Source organism: Schistocerca americana, chromosome 1, assembly GCF_021461395.2.
Source record: "Schistocerca americana isolate TAMUIC-IGC-003095 chromosome 1, iqSchAmer2.1, whole genome shotgun sequence".
Taxonomy (NCBI): Eukaryota; Metazoa; Arthropoda; class Insecta; order Orthoptera; family Acrididae; genus Schistocerca; species Schistocerca americana.
The window spans coordinates 686,572,164-686,590,855 of NC_060119.1; the positions used below are offsets into that span (position 1 = coordinate 686,572,164).

General features: G+C 44.9%; 1 protein-coding gene and 1 pseudogene across 1 annotated transcript in view; one reads left to right on the forward strand and one right to left on the reverse strand.

The window, feature by feature from the left end:
• Window positions 1-18,692, forward strand: part of LOC124609156 (solute carrier organic anion transporter family member 74D-like) — an 87,784-nt gene that overhangs the window by 13,623 nt on the left and 55,469 nt on the right. Inside the window, exons 2-4 of the mRNA XM_047140048.1 lie at window positions 6,481-6,911; window positions 14,287-14,654; window positions 16,707-16,847. Of these exons, the coding sequence (XP_046996004.1) occupies window positions 6,481-6,911; window positions 14,287-14,654; window positions 16,707-16,847 (940 nt within the window). The remainder of the gene's footprint in view (window positions 1-6,480; window positions 6,912-14,286; window positions 14,655-16,706; window positions 16,848-18,692) is intronic.
• On the reverse strand, window positions 17,971-18,088 carry LOC124558310 (annotated as a pseudogene).

Below are 18,692 nucleotides of genomic sequence, written 5' to 3' on the forward strand. Positions count from 1 at the left end.
AGCCACTCAGATCACTTTTATTTTATTCTCGTTGTTCCTATGTGAGAGACTCGAATGCCACTACTCTAAATTTGCACGACACTTTTACCAGACCACCATTACCTTCCTTTTCAAAATTCCCTATAAAGTTCCCTGATAATCACCGTTACATTAATTTTTTCGTGCCTGAGTCCATAGCTTCGATGTTATTTCCGAATGCGAAAGCCATTTTAAATGTCCTCCATAGTCTGTCAAATAGATTATACAAGATTGTCTTTGTTATGAAAAGGTTTTCAAATGCCGCTATCAGCCACAAAATTTTAGCCTAAGTGTACAGAGATATTAAAGTTTCTTTACATGACTAATGTGATCTCCTATGGAGGGAGAGAGATGGATAACCTAGTAAGAAGCAATGTCACTTCGTATACTAGTCTGCTGTTCACATGAAAATTTTTATAAAACGATCACTCACTTTCTTCTTGTGGCGTGGTAGCCTTAAAGTAAGATGCCGAGGTATTGTTATTTCTATGGCTCTTGCTTCTTCACCATTGTTCACAAACTTTACAAGGGCGACTTTAAAACACAATAACACAAGATAAATCAGCAATGCAGAAAACAAGGTGGCCGTCAAAACATGGCTAGTTTAGATTTGACCGTCGATATGTCGGCCCTGGTGTTGTCAGTAGCAATGTCTTCTTTATGGAGGTGTAATAAGGGGAGAAGGCGCTACAGCCGTAGGTTGTACGTTACTTTGAAGCTGGCGCCGCCAAATTAGTTTGTCCAAAACATTAACAGACAGTTGCTTCTTGTTCTTAATTTTTGTCGCATGCACGCTACAGTTGTTTTAAATAGTAAATTATACAGTGCTTTTGTGAGTAATGCAACATCAGGAAGGCATTTTCAGACGATCCAGTAATACGGCGCGTTTCCCTCGTAGTGTAACTTTCTTTTTGTTACATTTTTCGAATAACCACGAAGAGAAGTACTTTATATGAAAATGCTGCTTTCGTAATCCAGAATTCAGCTTAATACGGAATGAGGAAACTGATGCTCGGTCTATATCCTCTTCGCGAAAATCCTGAGAACATATTTTGCTATGTTTAGTTTGTTTTCACCCTTTCCTTAACACAACGTTTGCAAGAGAGATTTGCGAGTTTGACTGATAGGAAATTTAAAGTTAAATGACAGGAATAAAACTACTACAGTAAAAGTAGCCAGTGCAACTACCGTTCATGTATATAAAAGAAAATATCGCTTGAATGAAATGTGATTCCTGTACACTTTAGTCTATAAACAGAACGACTAGTGCCCCCATAAAGGATGAAAGATAGCATTTTTTTATCCAGCACTTTCACCAGAAGCTAATGTTTGGCCGTAGTAACATGGCGGTCGTCGATTTGAAGTTTGTGAAGTCATGACAACTCCCCTTGTTATATCTCCAAGGTCTTCTTCATGTCTTGCTATCGTATTACTGGTGTTGGTTGGCGTAATATATTACAAAATCAGTGACTATGACAATTTTATAATACAATGACATTATAAAAACTTATTTTAAGAATTACAAACATTTTTTTGGGATCTACACTCACATGTAACCTTAATGCCAAGTACTTACTCTTTTAAGAGTATTGAAATTCGTAAATAAGTGTGAATTTTTGAACTCTGTCATTTCATTTAGGACGTCGTTTTCGAGTTAGGGCCGTGGATGAACGTTTCCATTTCTTTCAAGATGGCCATTCTCCAGCTTTTCTCCAAAGTATCTGTTTACACTTATGTTAAATGTTTATCTTTTTTTAATGCCACTGTAGCCTGATGATGAGGTATCACCTCGAAACATGTCGCCAAATAAATAAATTAGTAGTCAACAAATCTTGTGACTGGTATCGGTATTTCGGAACCTTTTCATATTTTTGAAACAGTCACTGTCCATTAATGGTCAATATGGCTTCAAATTATGGCCCTTATTGCTTCACGTACTGCATTGGACTAAAGATTTTGTGTGTTAAAATTAATTTCATATTCCTCCGCAGTAGTTATCAATATATATTTATGTGTTATCACAGTTTTAGAACTTTTCAGCTAATTTTTTCTAAAAGTATGTTGAACGTTTCCTTTCTGTTGTGGGCCTTATCTTACACATCATTTAAAGAGATATGCTATTCAATTCATAGAGCGGAAACACTGTCTACATCGTTCTGTATTTCCTTATAATATCAGACACCAATAATCTCATGAATATAATGTGAGACACCAATAATCCCCTGTAGCATAGAATGTCACAAGCGAACATTCTGAGAGCGCTACCTGACCTTATCCGTTAAAATTGTTGATACAAATTGAGAACAACTGCGATTCTATTACGCCCAATGTTACATTCGCCGTCCAGTAAACGTACTGTTCAGAGCTTTCTTCGACTGTCTACGTCTAACGCTAATTACGTGTGACAGATATTACCGCTACTGATAAAGTTCTTTTATTTTATTATTTGCTCGGGAATTGCTCAAACCGTGATGTGCAAATTTTAGATGTCAGTCATTTCATTATAGTTACCCAGAAATTGTATACTGCTATTCGTCACCGTACGTACCATGGATTTCAGCTGAGTCATACTCCGTCGATCCGTGCCCAGGACGACGAAAACACCTTATGTAAGCTGACCAAATCTACTACGTTTTTGATTTCATGCCGATTTCGCAAGAAGCTAGTTGAGTAATACATGCGAAGCCGCGCAGTTTTGTACTATCCCACTTCCGACACAATACGACCACAGATGCTTGATTAGTATCTTGGCAGACTCTGAAATACGGCCCCGGACTCGGAATTTCGATCTATACGTGGTATGGTTCAGGCAAGGTCATTTTTCTCTTCTCAGTTTCTGAGTAGAGACAGATCAGAGAGCTTCTTTTATTTCCGTATACCTGCGTCACAGGATAGGTGCTCTTGCTTGTCTTATTTCAGCTGTCCACGAAGTTCTTTGCTTGGTTTTGCCATCTTCTCTCGTGCACCATATGGTACAGAGGGTTTATCTTTAGATATTAAATATTCTTCTCCAGTTTCTTAGGGGCGCCATCAGAAAGTAATACAGATGGGAACCCTCAAGAGGGGTATACATATTAAAAGACATCCACATCCTCCGCGGGAACTGTGCCCTTGGCAGGTCTCTTTATATTCCACGTAGCTTTGGGACCACAGATTACTGAGCCCAGCAGTTACTAAGCGAAGAAAATAATTCCAATAGTAAAGAGTTTGTTATGCATGCAGGTTAGCAATAATGATTAACCTTTATAGGGTCACATTCAACCGGACATATCGATTCCGCACGAGAGGGATTTTCCCGGGTTTTTCACGCCAACAAATTCGCCCCTTGGTCGCAGTAGTAACGACACACGACATAAATGCAGGCAATTGATCCCCATGAGTGAAGTGCGTCGCCCGTCAGTTCGTGGGACGTTTCTCCTGTTCTGCTAAGGCTGCCAGACATATCAATTCGTATCCATCTGCATACCACTTATTCAGAGTCTGACTTGTGTCCGGCCTTTAAATCTAGCAAATCTGACGCTCATTGTCAGCTGTCACTGAGTTTTTGGGCGATCAAACAACGAATCGCTGACCGAATCCGTCATAAGCCGGCCGTTTCTACCAGCGTGCTGAAAAGTAATGCCTCCGAATTTTTAATTCTGTTCCAATATCAATTGAGGTATTACATATCATGCATATCACTCGTTGACTTTCTCGTTTCGTTGACGCAAGTTGCAACACTCCTGCCATTAGAGGACTCCGAATCGTGGCGTGTAACATGGCACTGTGTAGCCTAACATAACTATGCCGGTGCGAGAGAAACAGCGAGCTGCAATCGAGTTTCTAACCGCAGAACAGTTTGTCCACACGTGGAGCATCCGCTCCTTGAGCATAGCAATGCCAGACCACATAGGAGCGCTGCGACATCTACAATAATCCGACGCCTTGAGTTCACTGTCATCGATCATCCTACATACAGTCCCGACTTGGTCCCATCCGGTTTTCATCTGTTTCTAAAGCATAAAGAACACCTTCGAGGACTTCATTTTGATAGTGATGAAGTGGTGCAAGCAGAGGTGAGGTTTTGGCTCCGTCAACAATGTGAAACAATCAACAGTGACGCTATCAACAAATTGGTATGTCGTTGGAGAAATGTGTTCGTCACTAGGGTGACTATGTTGAGAAATTAATATGTAGACGTGAAAAATAAACATGTAGAAGTTAGTAAAATTTGATTTGTTTAAAAAGCTTTAAGTTTTTTTCACAGAGAAAATTCGGAGGTATTAGTTTTCGGCACGTCCTCGTATTCTGCTCAAACTTGTAACCAACTAACATCTTTCGTTGGCAGTTTTAATCTAAAGGGTTAGGGCGCACATTTTTCTTGCCAAAGAAACGACCTTTGTGTAACGCTTTGTCGAGATTCGTCAACGGAAGGTTGGAGGTGTGTCCCGTCGCCTGCTGCGACTCACGGGAGGGGAGGGGTCATGGTATGGTTGCCCTCGGTGGGTGGTGCGGCCTGGCTCGTGCCCTTCCCACCTTTTGACTCTTCTTACTCTTTCACATCTGTCGTTGGTTTCCTGTCTCGTCGCAGTTCTCTTAGTATGTGACATTGCAAGACAATTCCACTGTCATCATTGTCAACTTGGCGCAAATCAGAGTTGTCCAAGCTAGGGGCAGTGTGACTCAGTCACACCATGCTTCCGCACAGAGAGACTATGCACCACAAAGAGCCGATCGGTTGGAATGTGGTACGATTATTCACGAGCCGTCAGTTTGTTTCTCCTGCCTCAAGAATGCCCTGTAAGTGTGCACGTTGGGAATGGCTGCGGGTTACAACTGCAAGTGGAGGGTCGAGTCCCCAACTGCTATGCACCTCTACGTCCTCAGAATCTCGAACATATGCAGCTAAATGATTTAGATGGAAGAATGCCCTTCCATTCCTGCCTTTGCGGGTTTCTCAGAAACATTCAGCGTGAGGGCAGTTGTGGAAGGCTGTTACAGTTCACCGTAACACAGTAGCGAGGCTTTGCCGACGGCTAATGCAAAGATAATAGATCGCCCACTTTTTTTACTGTAGTTGGCCGTAGATCGTTAATATCCTCTACAGCAACAGCGGAACGGCAGAAACGGACATTGAATAACAAGAGATCGTGATGGCCCTGGTGACACAAACAGCAAAAACAGAAAAAAACTGTGGTAATAATCAAAAGAAGACAGCAGATTCTAGCGGCGGATGGCTGACTGCTGGAATAAATGAGCCAGCCACTCTGTAACACACTGATGTCTACCTTGGTGTCTCCTGGAGGTGACAATTTTTTTTCTAGCGCGCTTTCATAGAGACTGGTGAATCAAATCATTATGACCACCTCCTTGCTAGAGTGGTGGTCCATCTCTGGAACACAGCACAGCAGCAATTCTGCTTGGTATGGATTCAATAAGTCCTAGGTAGATTTCCGGAGGTATGTGGCATCAGAAGTCTACACGCGTTCACGTAGTCCCGTAAATTACGGGCCGATATTTTGTGGAGGCGGAGATGGTACTCGATATCGTTCCAGATCTGTTCTTTTGGGTTCGGATCAGGCAAAGTTGGTGGGTGATACATAAACGAGAGTTCACTATTATGCTCCTCAAACCACAATAGCACGATTCTGGCCTTATGGCATAGATAGTTATCCTGCTGGAACATGCCATCCCCGTCGGGGAGTACATTAAGCATGAAGGCATGCAGCAGGTCCTCAATAATGTTCACATAGTCTACAGCTATTATGGTTCTTTCGATTAATATCACAGGTCCAGTGGAGCCGAGATGATACGATCCCATGGGACAAAATTGCCCCTACCACCGGTAGCGTCTGTGGTGCGGTGCATGTTTCGAGCAGTCATGCTCCTGGATAACGGCGTATCTAGACACGATCATCGATCAGCTGTAAGAACAAACATGATCAGGTGACAGGTTTCCATTGATCCACTGCCCAGTGTCCATGATCCCGCGTCCAATGCATTCGCAACTGACGATATGCATGCTCCCGTCTGTAGCACGATAACAGCTGACCAGCTTGCCGTTTCGGAAGTGTTAGTTTTCAGGCACTGGACCATAACAATCTGCGCTTTGTAAAAGCAGTTTGTCTTTGGATTTCAACAATTGCGGCCCGCATCGTCACTATTCGTCTCTGCTCCGCTTTTATACCTTCCTTGCCATATCGAGTGCATGCGAGGCCATCAGGCGACATTCAATCTTCAGTATTTGAAATGTAAACTTTTTAAATATTTTCTCATCTAACTAAATTCAAATTTCACGCAAGGCCTGTGTTTGTTAGTACCGCCATTTACTTTAGTTTTCATCCTGTTGAGCAGCATATCCTGTTAATTCCGCGATGTTGTGCTCAGTAGCACCTTCCTTACGGGCATGCTCGCCTTCCTGTAGAATGCACATTGTCTTTGTGTGGAGTGTTCCTCCTGGACGGGCTCTGCTCTCGTGCGCAGATGAGCGACGACGACGAGACGGCGCTGGCGGCGGGCGCGGGCGACGGAGCGGCCGAGACGGCGGGCGACGACCTGCGCTGCGGCATCGGGCCGTGCGCGCCGCGCTGGATGCAGATCTTCGCCTCCAAGCAGGCCTTCCTCGTCACCTTCTGCATCACGTGGGTGCTGCAGGGCATGTACTACACCTACTTCGTGAGCGTCATCACCACCATCGAGAAACTCTTCCAGATACAGTCCAAGACGACGGGCATCATCATGAGCGCGACCGAGATCGGACAGATCGGCTCGTCGCTGCTGCTCACCTACTACGGCGGCCAGGGCCACCGCCCTAAGTGGATCGCCTGGGGGATGGTGCTCTTTGCCGTCTCCTCCTTTACCTGCTCGCTGCCGCACTTCCTCTTCGGCGACAAGCTCATAGAGGCCAACGACAGGTGGGTGCGCGTTTGGTTTTTAGCTGTAGTGTATTTGCATCTATTATAACATGCAATCCACCTGACGGTTTGTCGTTTGTGGTGGTGGTGGGTACGTCTGAAGAACTACTTCAGATAAGACTTCGTTTTCATCGGTCTTCCGACTGATTTGATGAAGTCCTCCACGATTTCTCCTTCCGTGCCAACCTCTTTCCCTCACCGTAGCACTTTCATCCAGCGTCACCGAGCGTAGAGGGGCAGTGCTTAGCGGACTAGATTTGGATTCGGGAGGGGGGAGGGTTCAAACCCCATCCGGCGATATAGATTTAGGGCAATTACCCTAAATAGCTTAAGGCAATGTCGGGATGGTTCCTTTGAAAGGGCATGGCCGATTTCCTTAGCTGTCTTCATGTTAAGTAACTATCGACCTCCCTGTCGATGAGACGCTGAACTCTAATCTTCCTTTTGCATCTAACGTCCTCAATTATTTGTTTGTGTTACTATCTCTGTTTCCCCCAACAGTTTCATCTTCTATAGCTCGCGCAAATACATCTACATTTACATCTACATCCATACCCCGCAAGCCACCTGACGGCGCGTGGTGGAGAGTACCTTGAGTACCTCTATCGGTTCTCCCTTCTATTCCAGTCTCGTATTGTTCGTGGAAAGAAAGATTGTCGGAATGCCTCTGTGTGGGCTCTAATCTCTCTGATTTTATCCTCATGGTCCCTTCGCGAGATATACGTAGGAGGGAGCAATATACAGCTTGACTCCCAGGTGAAGGTATGTTCTCGAAATTTCAACAAAAGCCCGTGCCGAGATACTGAGCGTCTCTCTTGCAAAGTCTTCCACTGGACATTATCTATCATCTCCGTAACGCTTTCGCGATTACTAAATGATCCTGAAACGAAGCGCGCTGTTCACCGTTGGATCTTCTCTATCTCTTCTATCAACCCTATCTGGTATGGATGCCACACCGGTGGGCACTATTCAAGCAATGTTACCATGGAAGTTATTCCTCGATGTCGTAACACACAGCCGCACGGGGTAGCCGCTTGGTCTCAGGCATCTTGCCACGGTTTCCACCGCTACCCCCATCGGAGGTTCGAGTCCTCCCTCGGGCATGAGTGTGTGTATTGTCTTTAGCGTAAGTTAGTTTAAGTAGTGTGTAAGTCTAGGAACGGATGACCTCAGCAGTTTGGCCCCTTAGGGACTTGCCACAAATTTCCAAAATTTCATAACACACGTCCTTTAACCATGCCAGTCCCACATCTTCCTCTCCACACCGATTCTGTGCAGAACCTACTCATTTCTCATCTTTCCAGTCCACCTAATATTTAACATCCCTCTATAGCACCACATCTCAAACGCTTCGATTTCTTCTTTTCCGATCTCTACATAGTCCATGGTTCACTTCCGTACAATGCTGTGCTCCAAACGTAGGTTCTCAAATATTTCTTCCTCAAATTAAAGCCGATGTTTGATGTCAATTTCTTTTGGCGAGGGATGAACTCTCTGCATGCACTGGCACGTTTTTAATGTCTTCCTTGCTTTGTCCGTCATGTGTTATTTTGCTTACATAGTAGCAGAATTTCTTCACTTTATCTAATTTGTGATCCCCAGTTTGAATGGCAAGTTTGTTGCTAATTTCATTCCACCTACTCCACTTTACTTTTATCTTTCTTCTGTTTATTCTCAATCCATAGTGTTTCCTCGTTAGACTGTTCTTTCAGTTTAACAGGTCCTGCAATTGTTCCTCACTTTCTCTGAAGATAACAATGTCATAGGCGAATATTATCATTGGTATCCTTTCACTTCACATTTTAATCCCGTTCTTCAACCTTTCTTTTATTTCCGTGATTGTTTGTTCGATGTACACTATGGAACACGAAGGAAGAGAGACTACATTCCTGTTTTATATTCTTTCTGATCCGAAACTTCGTTCTTGACCTTCCATCCTTGTTTTTCCTTCTTGATTTTTGTACATTTTATATATTATATATATTTCACTATAGCTCATACATATTTTCCTGAGAATTTCGAACGTCTTCCATGCCTTTACGTTGTTGACAAATTCTATGAGCGTTTGAGCTCTAATTTCTCTGATTTTCTCGCAGTGCTCATTTGTAACTGCAAGAAGGGTAGAACCTTCCTCCGCATAATATTGTAGAGCCCAAACGTATTTCATCCGGTCCAGTTGCGTTTCGAATGTTCAGCGGTTTTCGTTGATTTTCTACTCTGCGATCGCCTACTTCAAAAATGGTTCAAATGGCTCTGAGCACTATGGGACTTAACTTCTGAGGTCATCAGTCCCCTAGAACTACTTAAACCTAACTAGCCTAAGAACATCACACATATCCATGCCCGAGGCAGGATTCGAACCTGCGACCGTAGTGGCCGCGCGGCTCCAGACTGTAGCGCCTAGAACCGCTCGACCACCCCGGCCGGCTCGTCTACTTCAATACATGCTATTCCGGCGTTGGTGCGATGATTGGAAGCAACCATATTATGATCTTCCACGGTTAAACAGCTTCGGAAGGTCCGAATTCAGTATTTCGACCATCTCTTTGCCGTTATCCGTATCTGTGACACTATGGTCAATAAGTGGTTCAGAAGATGATTTCAGTCCGTTTACTGTCTTTACGTACGACCAATACTTCCTACGATATCCAGTCAGATCATTTGAGAAGATATTACTTTTGATTTCTCTGAACGCTTTTCTAAGTGTATTCGTTACACTCATTTCTTCTTCTTCCAGCTTTTGTCTATTGACTTAGCTTTGACTTCGCTTAAATCTGTGACTAAGCTCTATTTGCTTTCGTAGCTACTTCCAGACGCGGCTATTGAGCCACAGCGGTTTTCCCCATCCCTTACAACTTTGCCCTTTACTTACTGGTCCAAGGCTGATTTAGCGAAACACTGTCTGTCCAGCAGTGTTTCTTATTAGATTAGAGAAGTACGTGAGATCTGGAACCCACATGATTTTTGAGCAAAACTTCAGCCCACTGCATTCTACAGTTGTCAGTTCAACTAAAGGCCTACGTATTGCAACTACGAACAACTTAAACTGGAAGGATCGCATAGAAAATGTTGCGAGAAAATGAACCAAAGACTGCATTTTACTGGCAGAACACTTAGAAGATGCAACAGGTGTACTAAAGACACTACCTACACGACGTATGTCCGACCTTTTCTGGAATACTGCTGTGTGGTATGGGATCCGTACCAAATAGGATAGACGGAGGACATCAAAAAAATTCAAAGAAGGGCAAATCGTTTTGTATTATCGCGAAATAGGGGAGAGAGAGTCACAAATATGATACGCGAGTTGGGATGGCAATCGTTAAAACAAAGGCATTTTTCGTTGAGACGAGATCTTACCACGAAATCTGAATCACCAACTTTCTCCTCTGAATGCAAAAACATTTGTTGACGCCCACCCTACACGTGGTGAAATGGTCATCGTAATAAAATAACAGAAAGCGGAGCTCGGACAGAAAGATTTAAGTTTTTGTTTTTCCTATGCACTGTTCGAGAAGGGAAAAATAAAGAAATAGTCTGAAACTGGTTCGATAAACCCTCTGCCAGGCACTTAAGCGTGAATTTCAGACTGGCATGTAGGTGTAAATTCATTTCCTTTTGTGTTAGTTTTCTTTCATACAGCAGAAGAACAGGTACACGCGGGTTATGAATAAAACATACTGACGAACGTTGCAGGTTTGTAGAGTCTTGAGAAACAAACTGAGGATAGGAATCCATGTCCACAAACATAATTCGACGGCACTACAGGGAATGGAAGTTAAAGAGGGAAACGCCTGTCGCTGGCCACCCCTTGGGCAACAATGTGAGTTTGTAATGCCGTTGGAACGCAGGGCGAACACATAGCAATGGACCTGACAGTACTCAGGCCGTCAGACAGCAGCTAACTATATCCACACCTGTCTTGACAACGCTGTAAAGAACGCTACGAGCAGTGAGGGCGGAGGCGTCAGTGTTGCAACTCTACGTTTGCTGCTGATGGGATGGCCTAACGGCAGACGTTCCCTCCCGTAACTTCAGCGCTCTGTGGCGTCGTAGAATTATGTTTACGGACACTGATTCCTATCCTCAGTTCGTTCCTCAAGATTCGCTCTACAACACTTCGACGACTGTCCGTATATTTTTGTTACATTCTGTATAAAGCATAACATGCACAGTTACAATGGAGAGACTTCGGCAAGAAGTTTACACCTGAGTAGCTGCAGCGACTTGAGTGTGAAGATGTGGCATCTACAGAGTCTTTAGAGTACTTTCACAGAGATCATTCTTGGATGTGAATGTAGGACACGTACGAATAATAAGATGAGAAAGAACAGAGATGAGATTTCTAAAGATGGTAGCGGCCTAGAGATTATTGGATAAGAAGAGAAATGAAGGTGTTGGGATACGATTAAACACAGTTGACTTAAATAAGAAATAGTGAAGTAATGTGAATAAATCGAAAGAGCTTACAACAAGATTGCAAGAAACCAGAATACCAAAGTCGATGCTGGACTATAAGCCAAAACGAGCAAGAACAAATATTTGTCCACGAAACAGAAGATGTTCAGAGTAAAATACCTAAGAGCAGAATACATCAGTGGCTTAATGCTTGTTGTTGTTGTTGGTGATGGTGGTGGTGGTGGTGGTGGTGGTGTCGGCGGCATTGTTTGATTAAATGTTCCACAGCCTGTTCATGTTCTTCATAGCCACAGGCGAATGAGCTGTCGAGTCCTCTTTTATTCTTGAGGGCTTCCTGCACGCACAGCCCTCAGTCTATTCCACACCAAATTCAACAGCCCCTGTTCATCTGGGTGGCGTCATTTTTGCTACGTGTTTAAATTATGTTTTGTATCCTAAAATACTGAACTAGATTTCTGGACTTATGCCATTTCCTAGAAAGGTCGTTTAGAAATTCATGGGTTGGGAGACCCAGCAGATGGTTAATGAGTTGATGCTGTGGCATTTATGTCACGTAATAGCACAGTGAAACTTATTGGCAGATTAAAACTGTGTGCCGGACCGAGACTCGAACTCGGGACCTTTGCCTTTCGTGGGTAAGTGCTCTACCATCTTCGCTACCCGAGCACCACTCACGCCCCGTCTTCACAGCTTTGCTTCTGCCAGTATCTCGTCTCCTACCTTCCAAACTTTATAGAAAGTATTCTTTCTTTCGGAAAAATATCCTTTCTTTCGGGAGTGCTAGCCGGCAGGTGTGACCGAGCGGTTCTAGGCGCTTCACTGTGGAACCGCGCGACCGCTACGGTCGCAGGTTCGAATCCTGCCTCGGGCATGGATGTGTGTGATGTCCTTAGGTTAGTTAGGTTTAGCTAGTTCTACGTTCCAGGGGACTGATGACCTCACATGTTAAGTCCCATAGTGCTCTGAGCCATTTGAGCCATTTCGGGAGTGCTAGTTGTGCAAGGTTGGCAGGAGAGTTTCTGTAAAGTTTGGAAGGTAGGGGACGAGATACTGGCAGATGTAAAGCTGTGAGGACGGGGCGTGAGGAGTCGTGCTTGGATAACTCAGATGGTAGAGCACTTGCCCGCGAAAGGCAAAATGTCCCGAGTTCGAGTCTCGGTCCGGCACACAGTTTTAATATGCCAGGAAGTTTCATATCAGCGCACACTCCGCTGCAGAGTGAAAATCTCATTCTAATAGCACAGTGGTTAGTGAAAAATTCAGCTGACAAGAACGGCCATATCCATATACAGGAGAGCTTCTGTGCGATTTTAACATAGGAGAAGCTGGCAGAGTTGAATCTCTTGAGGGCGTGTCGTGGGTTGTGCCTCGAGAGCTTGGACGGTAACATCATCTCCCACGAATTCTAAAGTTCCGTATAACGTTCCGAACCAGTACAAAGTTTTACTCTACCAGGAACTTAAAACTTAATATTTCTTAAATAAGTTTAACACTCCGTGTTCTGTTGAGTAGTGAAAGAAGCCTCAGTTCCTTCGTGCCGTCTTACGCGAGATATGTCAGTGCCTTCTGCACACCACATTAGACACTGACACCACGCCACGTCTTGTTACGAGGCCAGCGTTAGCGATAACCAATTCATTACCTACCCTATGACGCATCCGCTTGGCGGACTATTGCAGTTTCATCTTCATGCAAGGCGTCATCGAACTGCGGTACAGTAATAGAATCCAGTACGTTGTCCTCGATGGTGAGTGTTCATCGGAGGGTGAGGGTATCATCTGGAGTACCCCAGGGAAGTGTGGTAGGTCCGCTGTTGTTTTCTATCTACATAAATGATCTTTTGGATAGGGTGGATAGCAATGTGCGGCTGTTTGCTGATGATGCTGTGGTGTTCGGGAAGATGTCGCCGTTGAGTGACTGTAGGAGGATACAAGATGACTTGGACAGGATTTGTGATTGGTGTAAAGAATGGCGGCAGCAAACTCTAAATATAGATAAACGTAAATTAATGCAGATGAATAGGAAAAAGAATCCCGTAATGTTTGAATACTCCATTAGTAATGTAGCGCTTGACACAGTCACGTCGATTAAATATATGGGCGTAACATTGCAGAGCGATATGAAATGGGACAAGCATGTAATGGCAGTTGTGGGGAAGGCGGATAGTCGTCTTCGGTTCATTGGTAGAATTTTGGGAAGATGTGGTTCATCTGTAAAGGAGACCGCTTATAAAACACTAATACGACCTGTTCTTGAGTACTGCTCGAGCGTTTGGGATCCCTATCAGGTCGGATTGAGGGAGGACATAGAAGCAATTCAGAGTCAGGCTGCTAGATTTGTTACTGGTAGGTTTGATCATCACGCGAGTGTTACGGAAATGCTTCAGGAATCCGGGTGAGAGTCTCTAGAGGAAAGGAGGCATTGTTTTCGTGAATCGCTACTGAGGAAATTTAGAGAACCAGCATTTGAGGCTGACTGCAGTACAATTTTACTGCCGTCAACTTATATTTCGCGGAAAGACCACAAAGATAAGAGAGATTAGGGCTCGTACAGAGGCATATATTCAGTCACTTTTCCCTCGTTCTGTTTGGGAGTGGAACAGGGAGAGAAGATGCTAGGTGTGGTACGGGGTACGCTCCGCCACGCACCGTATGGTGGATTGCGGAGTATGTATGTAGGTGTAGTTGTAGGAAGGACATGTAGTCCACATAGCAATTCACTGGTCGTGAGTCTCAGGTTTAAAAACTGAAGCTATTTTTAATTCTTCGAGTAATTCGACACTTGTTCTGCACAACTGACAGGGCCCCGTGACACTTTTTCCACGAGGGAAAATTGTTTACCGGCACCTAGGATCGCTCCCGGATCCTCCGACACCCAATCATTCGCGTCGATCGCTCGTCGACAGTGGCATATTAGATGAGGATCGATTCGAGCTTGCGACGCTTCGGTTCCGCAGGCTGTTCGCGGGCGTGGCGTCGACGAGCGTGGGCGACTTCGGGCGCAACAGCAGCGCGTCGGGCGCGCCGGTCGAGGTGTTCACGCCCAACGTGTGCCGCGCGCCCGACGCGGACGCCAACACGACGCTGCCGTTCGGCTACGACGCCGGCGGCCACAACGCGTGGACGGCGCTGCTCGCCTCCTCGCCCGCCAACGTCACGGCGTGCGAGCCCGAGGAGCGCATCCAGTCCAAGCACACCACCATCGTGCTCGCCATCTTCTTCGTCAGCCTGCTCGGCGTCGGCATGGGGCAGACGGCCGTCTACACGCTCGGCATCCCCTACATCGACGACAACGTCGCCAGCAGAGAGTCGCCGCTCTATTTCGGTGAGTAGCCGGCGATTCTGTCCCTGACCACTGCTACCTGTGCTGTAGTTGTCCTCTAGGGACAGACGTTTCTGAATCTACATATTAACTCTATAGTTCTCCGTGAAGTGCATGTCAGAGGACACTGCCCACTGTACCACTTGTTTGGACTTCTTCCTGTCGCATGGTTGCTTAAACGTTTCTCTGCTTACTGTAATTGGTGTAACCTTGTTTTCATGATGCTTACGGGAGCGATGCGTAGTGGTAGTGGTATATTCTTAAATTCCTTGCTTAAAGCTGGTTTTTGAAATTTTGTGCGAATACTTTCATGAGGTTTCCTCTATCGTCAAGTGTCTACCAGTCTTTTTCAGCTTCTCCGTGGCGCAGTCCAGTGGGTCAAACAAATCTTCGAACATTCATTCTAACCTTCTTTTTATACGTTCAGTGTCCATGTTGGTCTCACGCACTTCTTTGTATGCAAATACAAGGTCTAGTAAACAGGTCACAGTGGTCTCCCAAACAATCTGCTGACTAACTGCTAGTCGGAAGTCTACAGGAAAATCTTTCCACCTCGCAATTCGTGGGCAGAAAAAGAATACTGCTGTTGTGGAAATTATATCATATAAGTCCCTATAACTCTCCACTGTGGCACTCCCGAAATTACATTTACATCCAACTATTTGGACCTATTGACATCTGAGTTAAAAACATACTCATCTTTCGTGTCTACTGCCCCATTTTCCTGATTCATTGTGGTTTCTTTACCGAATTTAAAAAGTAAACAGTCTATTATGATTCACAAAATGAGAAAGATAAAAATGATATTCTGGAATAACGAGAGTCATTTCGTACCTAATGCCCTGCACTTATTGTCTTGGAAACTACAACAGATACAGAAAGTACAACAACACCGTTAAACAGAGAACATATCATGTACAAACCGTCAGCTTTCCACATATCACCACCATTAGTTATCCCGTGCTCACAAAAAAAAAAAAAGTGAAGCAGCTGAGGCCACACACTGTCTTATAGCTCTGACGATAGCATCTGAGTCTCGAAAATGTCGATCACGTAGTCCATCTCGTAGGCCAAAAGAGGTGGAAATCTGAAGGTACTGAATCATAAGTGATCTGGTAGGACAGTCTAATCAAATTTGTCCTTGAGTTCCGCGGTTACAAATCCGTTGGGGAGCCTAGCGTTACCGTGTTGCAGTCCTTGACGTCGATGGGACGTTAAACACTGAAGTCCCCTAAACTCCTTCGTGTTGCAAGCGCTAGTTCTTCTTCTTCTCTGGTTCGAATCCTGCCTCGGACATGGATGTGGGTGATGTCATTACGTTAGTTAGGTTTAAGTCCCATAGTGCTCAGCGCCGTTTGAACCATTTGAATCTTCTTATCTGACCTGACTCTCGAAATTCGTGCTTTCAACCCATTCCGTGGTGGCTTCTAGTATTCTCAATTTACAGTTTCCTTTTACTTTAAGATATTCAGTAGAACCACATCCTGTCAATCCGAGAAGACCGCGCACGTAACTTTGCTTGGAGGTCGCGGTCTCGAACTACTTAGTTGGAGAATTCCCAGATCTCCACTCCATAGTCTATGCTTTTGATTCAGACTCGTAGTGGTGACACCACGTCTCATCTCTAGTGATGCTGGTGTTGAGAAAATTGGCGCCTTCAGCTGGTCCTCACATATTTCCATTCGCTGAATTTTTTGGTCTTTCGTAAGCATCTGCGGGCCTGTAATCATGTCACACGTAAATTGTATATTTCGCATGTTACATAACCACACATCTGCATTTATTACCACACACAGACATTTCTGCCGTGAGAGTAGTAAAGTGCTGCAAGCTGTAGCTAATATACTTATCTCTTCTGCCATGTACTTGTTTCCTTAGACATTAGTTTCTAATCTTACACCTTCTGTGGCTGCGTAAATTACTAAATGTTCATTTTATTGTTCCCGACATCCATACGGTAGTGCGTTTCTCCGTTGCCATGACCGCAGCTGTGACTATTGCTTGTCGCGCTGCTGGGACGCATTGTAACTTAACTGTGTGGTTTTCTCTTGGCAGCTATAACGATCGGCGTGCGCATCCTGGGCCCGGCGCTGGGGTTCATTCTGGGGTCGCTGTGCACGCGGCTGTACGCCAACCTGAGCGTCACGCCGCACATCAAGCCCACCGACCCGCGCTGGGTCGGCGCCTGGTGGCTCGGTGAGTGCAGCGCCACAGCGGCTGCGTCAGCTCCTCTGCTATTGTCCCGTCCGACCCGCCAACGCTACGCACGCGCTATCTAACAGTTCCAAAACCCCGCGGATTAAAACGTGTTTCTTCAGAGATTCATATCCCGAGTTGTATTTGTGATAGAAAGGTAGGGTCAAGTATTTTGGATAACTCTTGTGCAAAGAGACCATTTGTACACCCGACAGAAGGATCATCTTACTCTAACTATCCTACAGTACAGGGTCAACATCTGAATGTTACACATTTCCCCCATCTTAAGCAAATGGAGCAAATGGGTTGGTTCTTTTCGCATTAGATGTAGTCTACCACGCGCCTTAAGGGGCTTATGGAGGCACCATTTAGTTCGAGGGTGGTTCCTAAGAAACCTTCAAAAACATGGTTTCGGGTACCGAAACAGCGCCGCGGATTTCACGACGACTATTCAAAGCAAATGGCTGTAATTTTTACGATATATTCCTAAGATCCGATCTCGAACAACCTAGAAAATTTTCTTCGTATTTTTGTCCGTATTCGAGACACAGAGTTTCAATGCTACCCTACTTGTACACGTAAAATATGCCCGTACAATCTGGTGTGTTGCGGAAATGTAGTTTATAAAGTGACATAGCACGGAGAAATATGCTGTAAAGCGTCTCCGTTATCATCAGAAGGGTTGATGGCGGCCCATATTGTTGTTGTTGTTCTACTGAATGCCAAATTTTTGTGCACATAAAATCCAAATAGTTGGGCGTTATTTCAGTTTCACATAAGTAAACGATCAGAATTTTCCTGCCCTATACAGTTCTTTTCATATGACTTACTTGTCCCACTGTAGCAGACACAAGAAGGGAACCAGCGGAAAAGTGCTCCTATTGGAGTACAAAAAAGGCGAATATGCTCTTGACTATTAAAGGCACTCCGTCTTCAGGCTGCAAGTGGCCCATCGGGACCATCCGACCGCCGTGTTATCCTCACTGAGGATGCGGATAGGAGGAGCGTGTGGTCAGAACACCGCTCTCCCGGTCGTTATGATGGTTTTCTGTGACCGGAGCCGCTACTATTCGGTCGAGTAGCTCCTCAATTGGCATCGCGAGGCTGAGTGCAACCTGAAAAATAGCAACAGCGCATGGCTGCCCGGATGGTCACCCATCCAAGTGACGGCCACGCCCGACAGTGCTTAACTTCGGTGATCTGACGGGAACCGGTGGGTCCACTGCGGCAAGGCCGTTGCCACTTGTCTATTAAAAGCCTGACTGAAAAGTGGGGTACCAGCTGCCTCTTTCTGCCTTCCTCAGCATCTTTAAAAATGTTCCCAAAAATTTTTGCATGCGAACGTATCCGCGCTTTTTTATGCTGACAGAGGAGACAGCGGTAGTGGAAAAGATATGAAAAAGTGATAAATACTGGAAGTTAGTAGGCAGTGGTTGTGGTGTAGAAAGAGCGAAGAAGACAACTGCCGCGTGAGAGAAAGAGAGGAACACAGTGGCAATAGAACATAGTTGAGAGCGAAAGAACAGTGCTAGGAAAAGAATGAAGGAGACAGTGCCAGTGAGAAAGGAGTAAAGTAGAGGAGAAGTCGTAAATGGGTGAGAGGCAGTGATAATAAGAGAGTCTTCGATAGTAATACCGAGGAAGGGACAGTTAACGATAGTGAAAAGAGATAGCAGCGGTGGGAAGGAATGAACGAGACAGAAGCACTAAGAGAGAAAGAGGGAGGCAGTGACGGCGAGAGGAGACAGTATTAATAGAACAGTATTAATGAGACGGTAGCTGTGAGACATTAGATAGTGGCAGTTAGAGAGAGACATAGATATAATGACAATGCGTTGCGTTGAA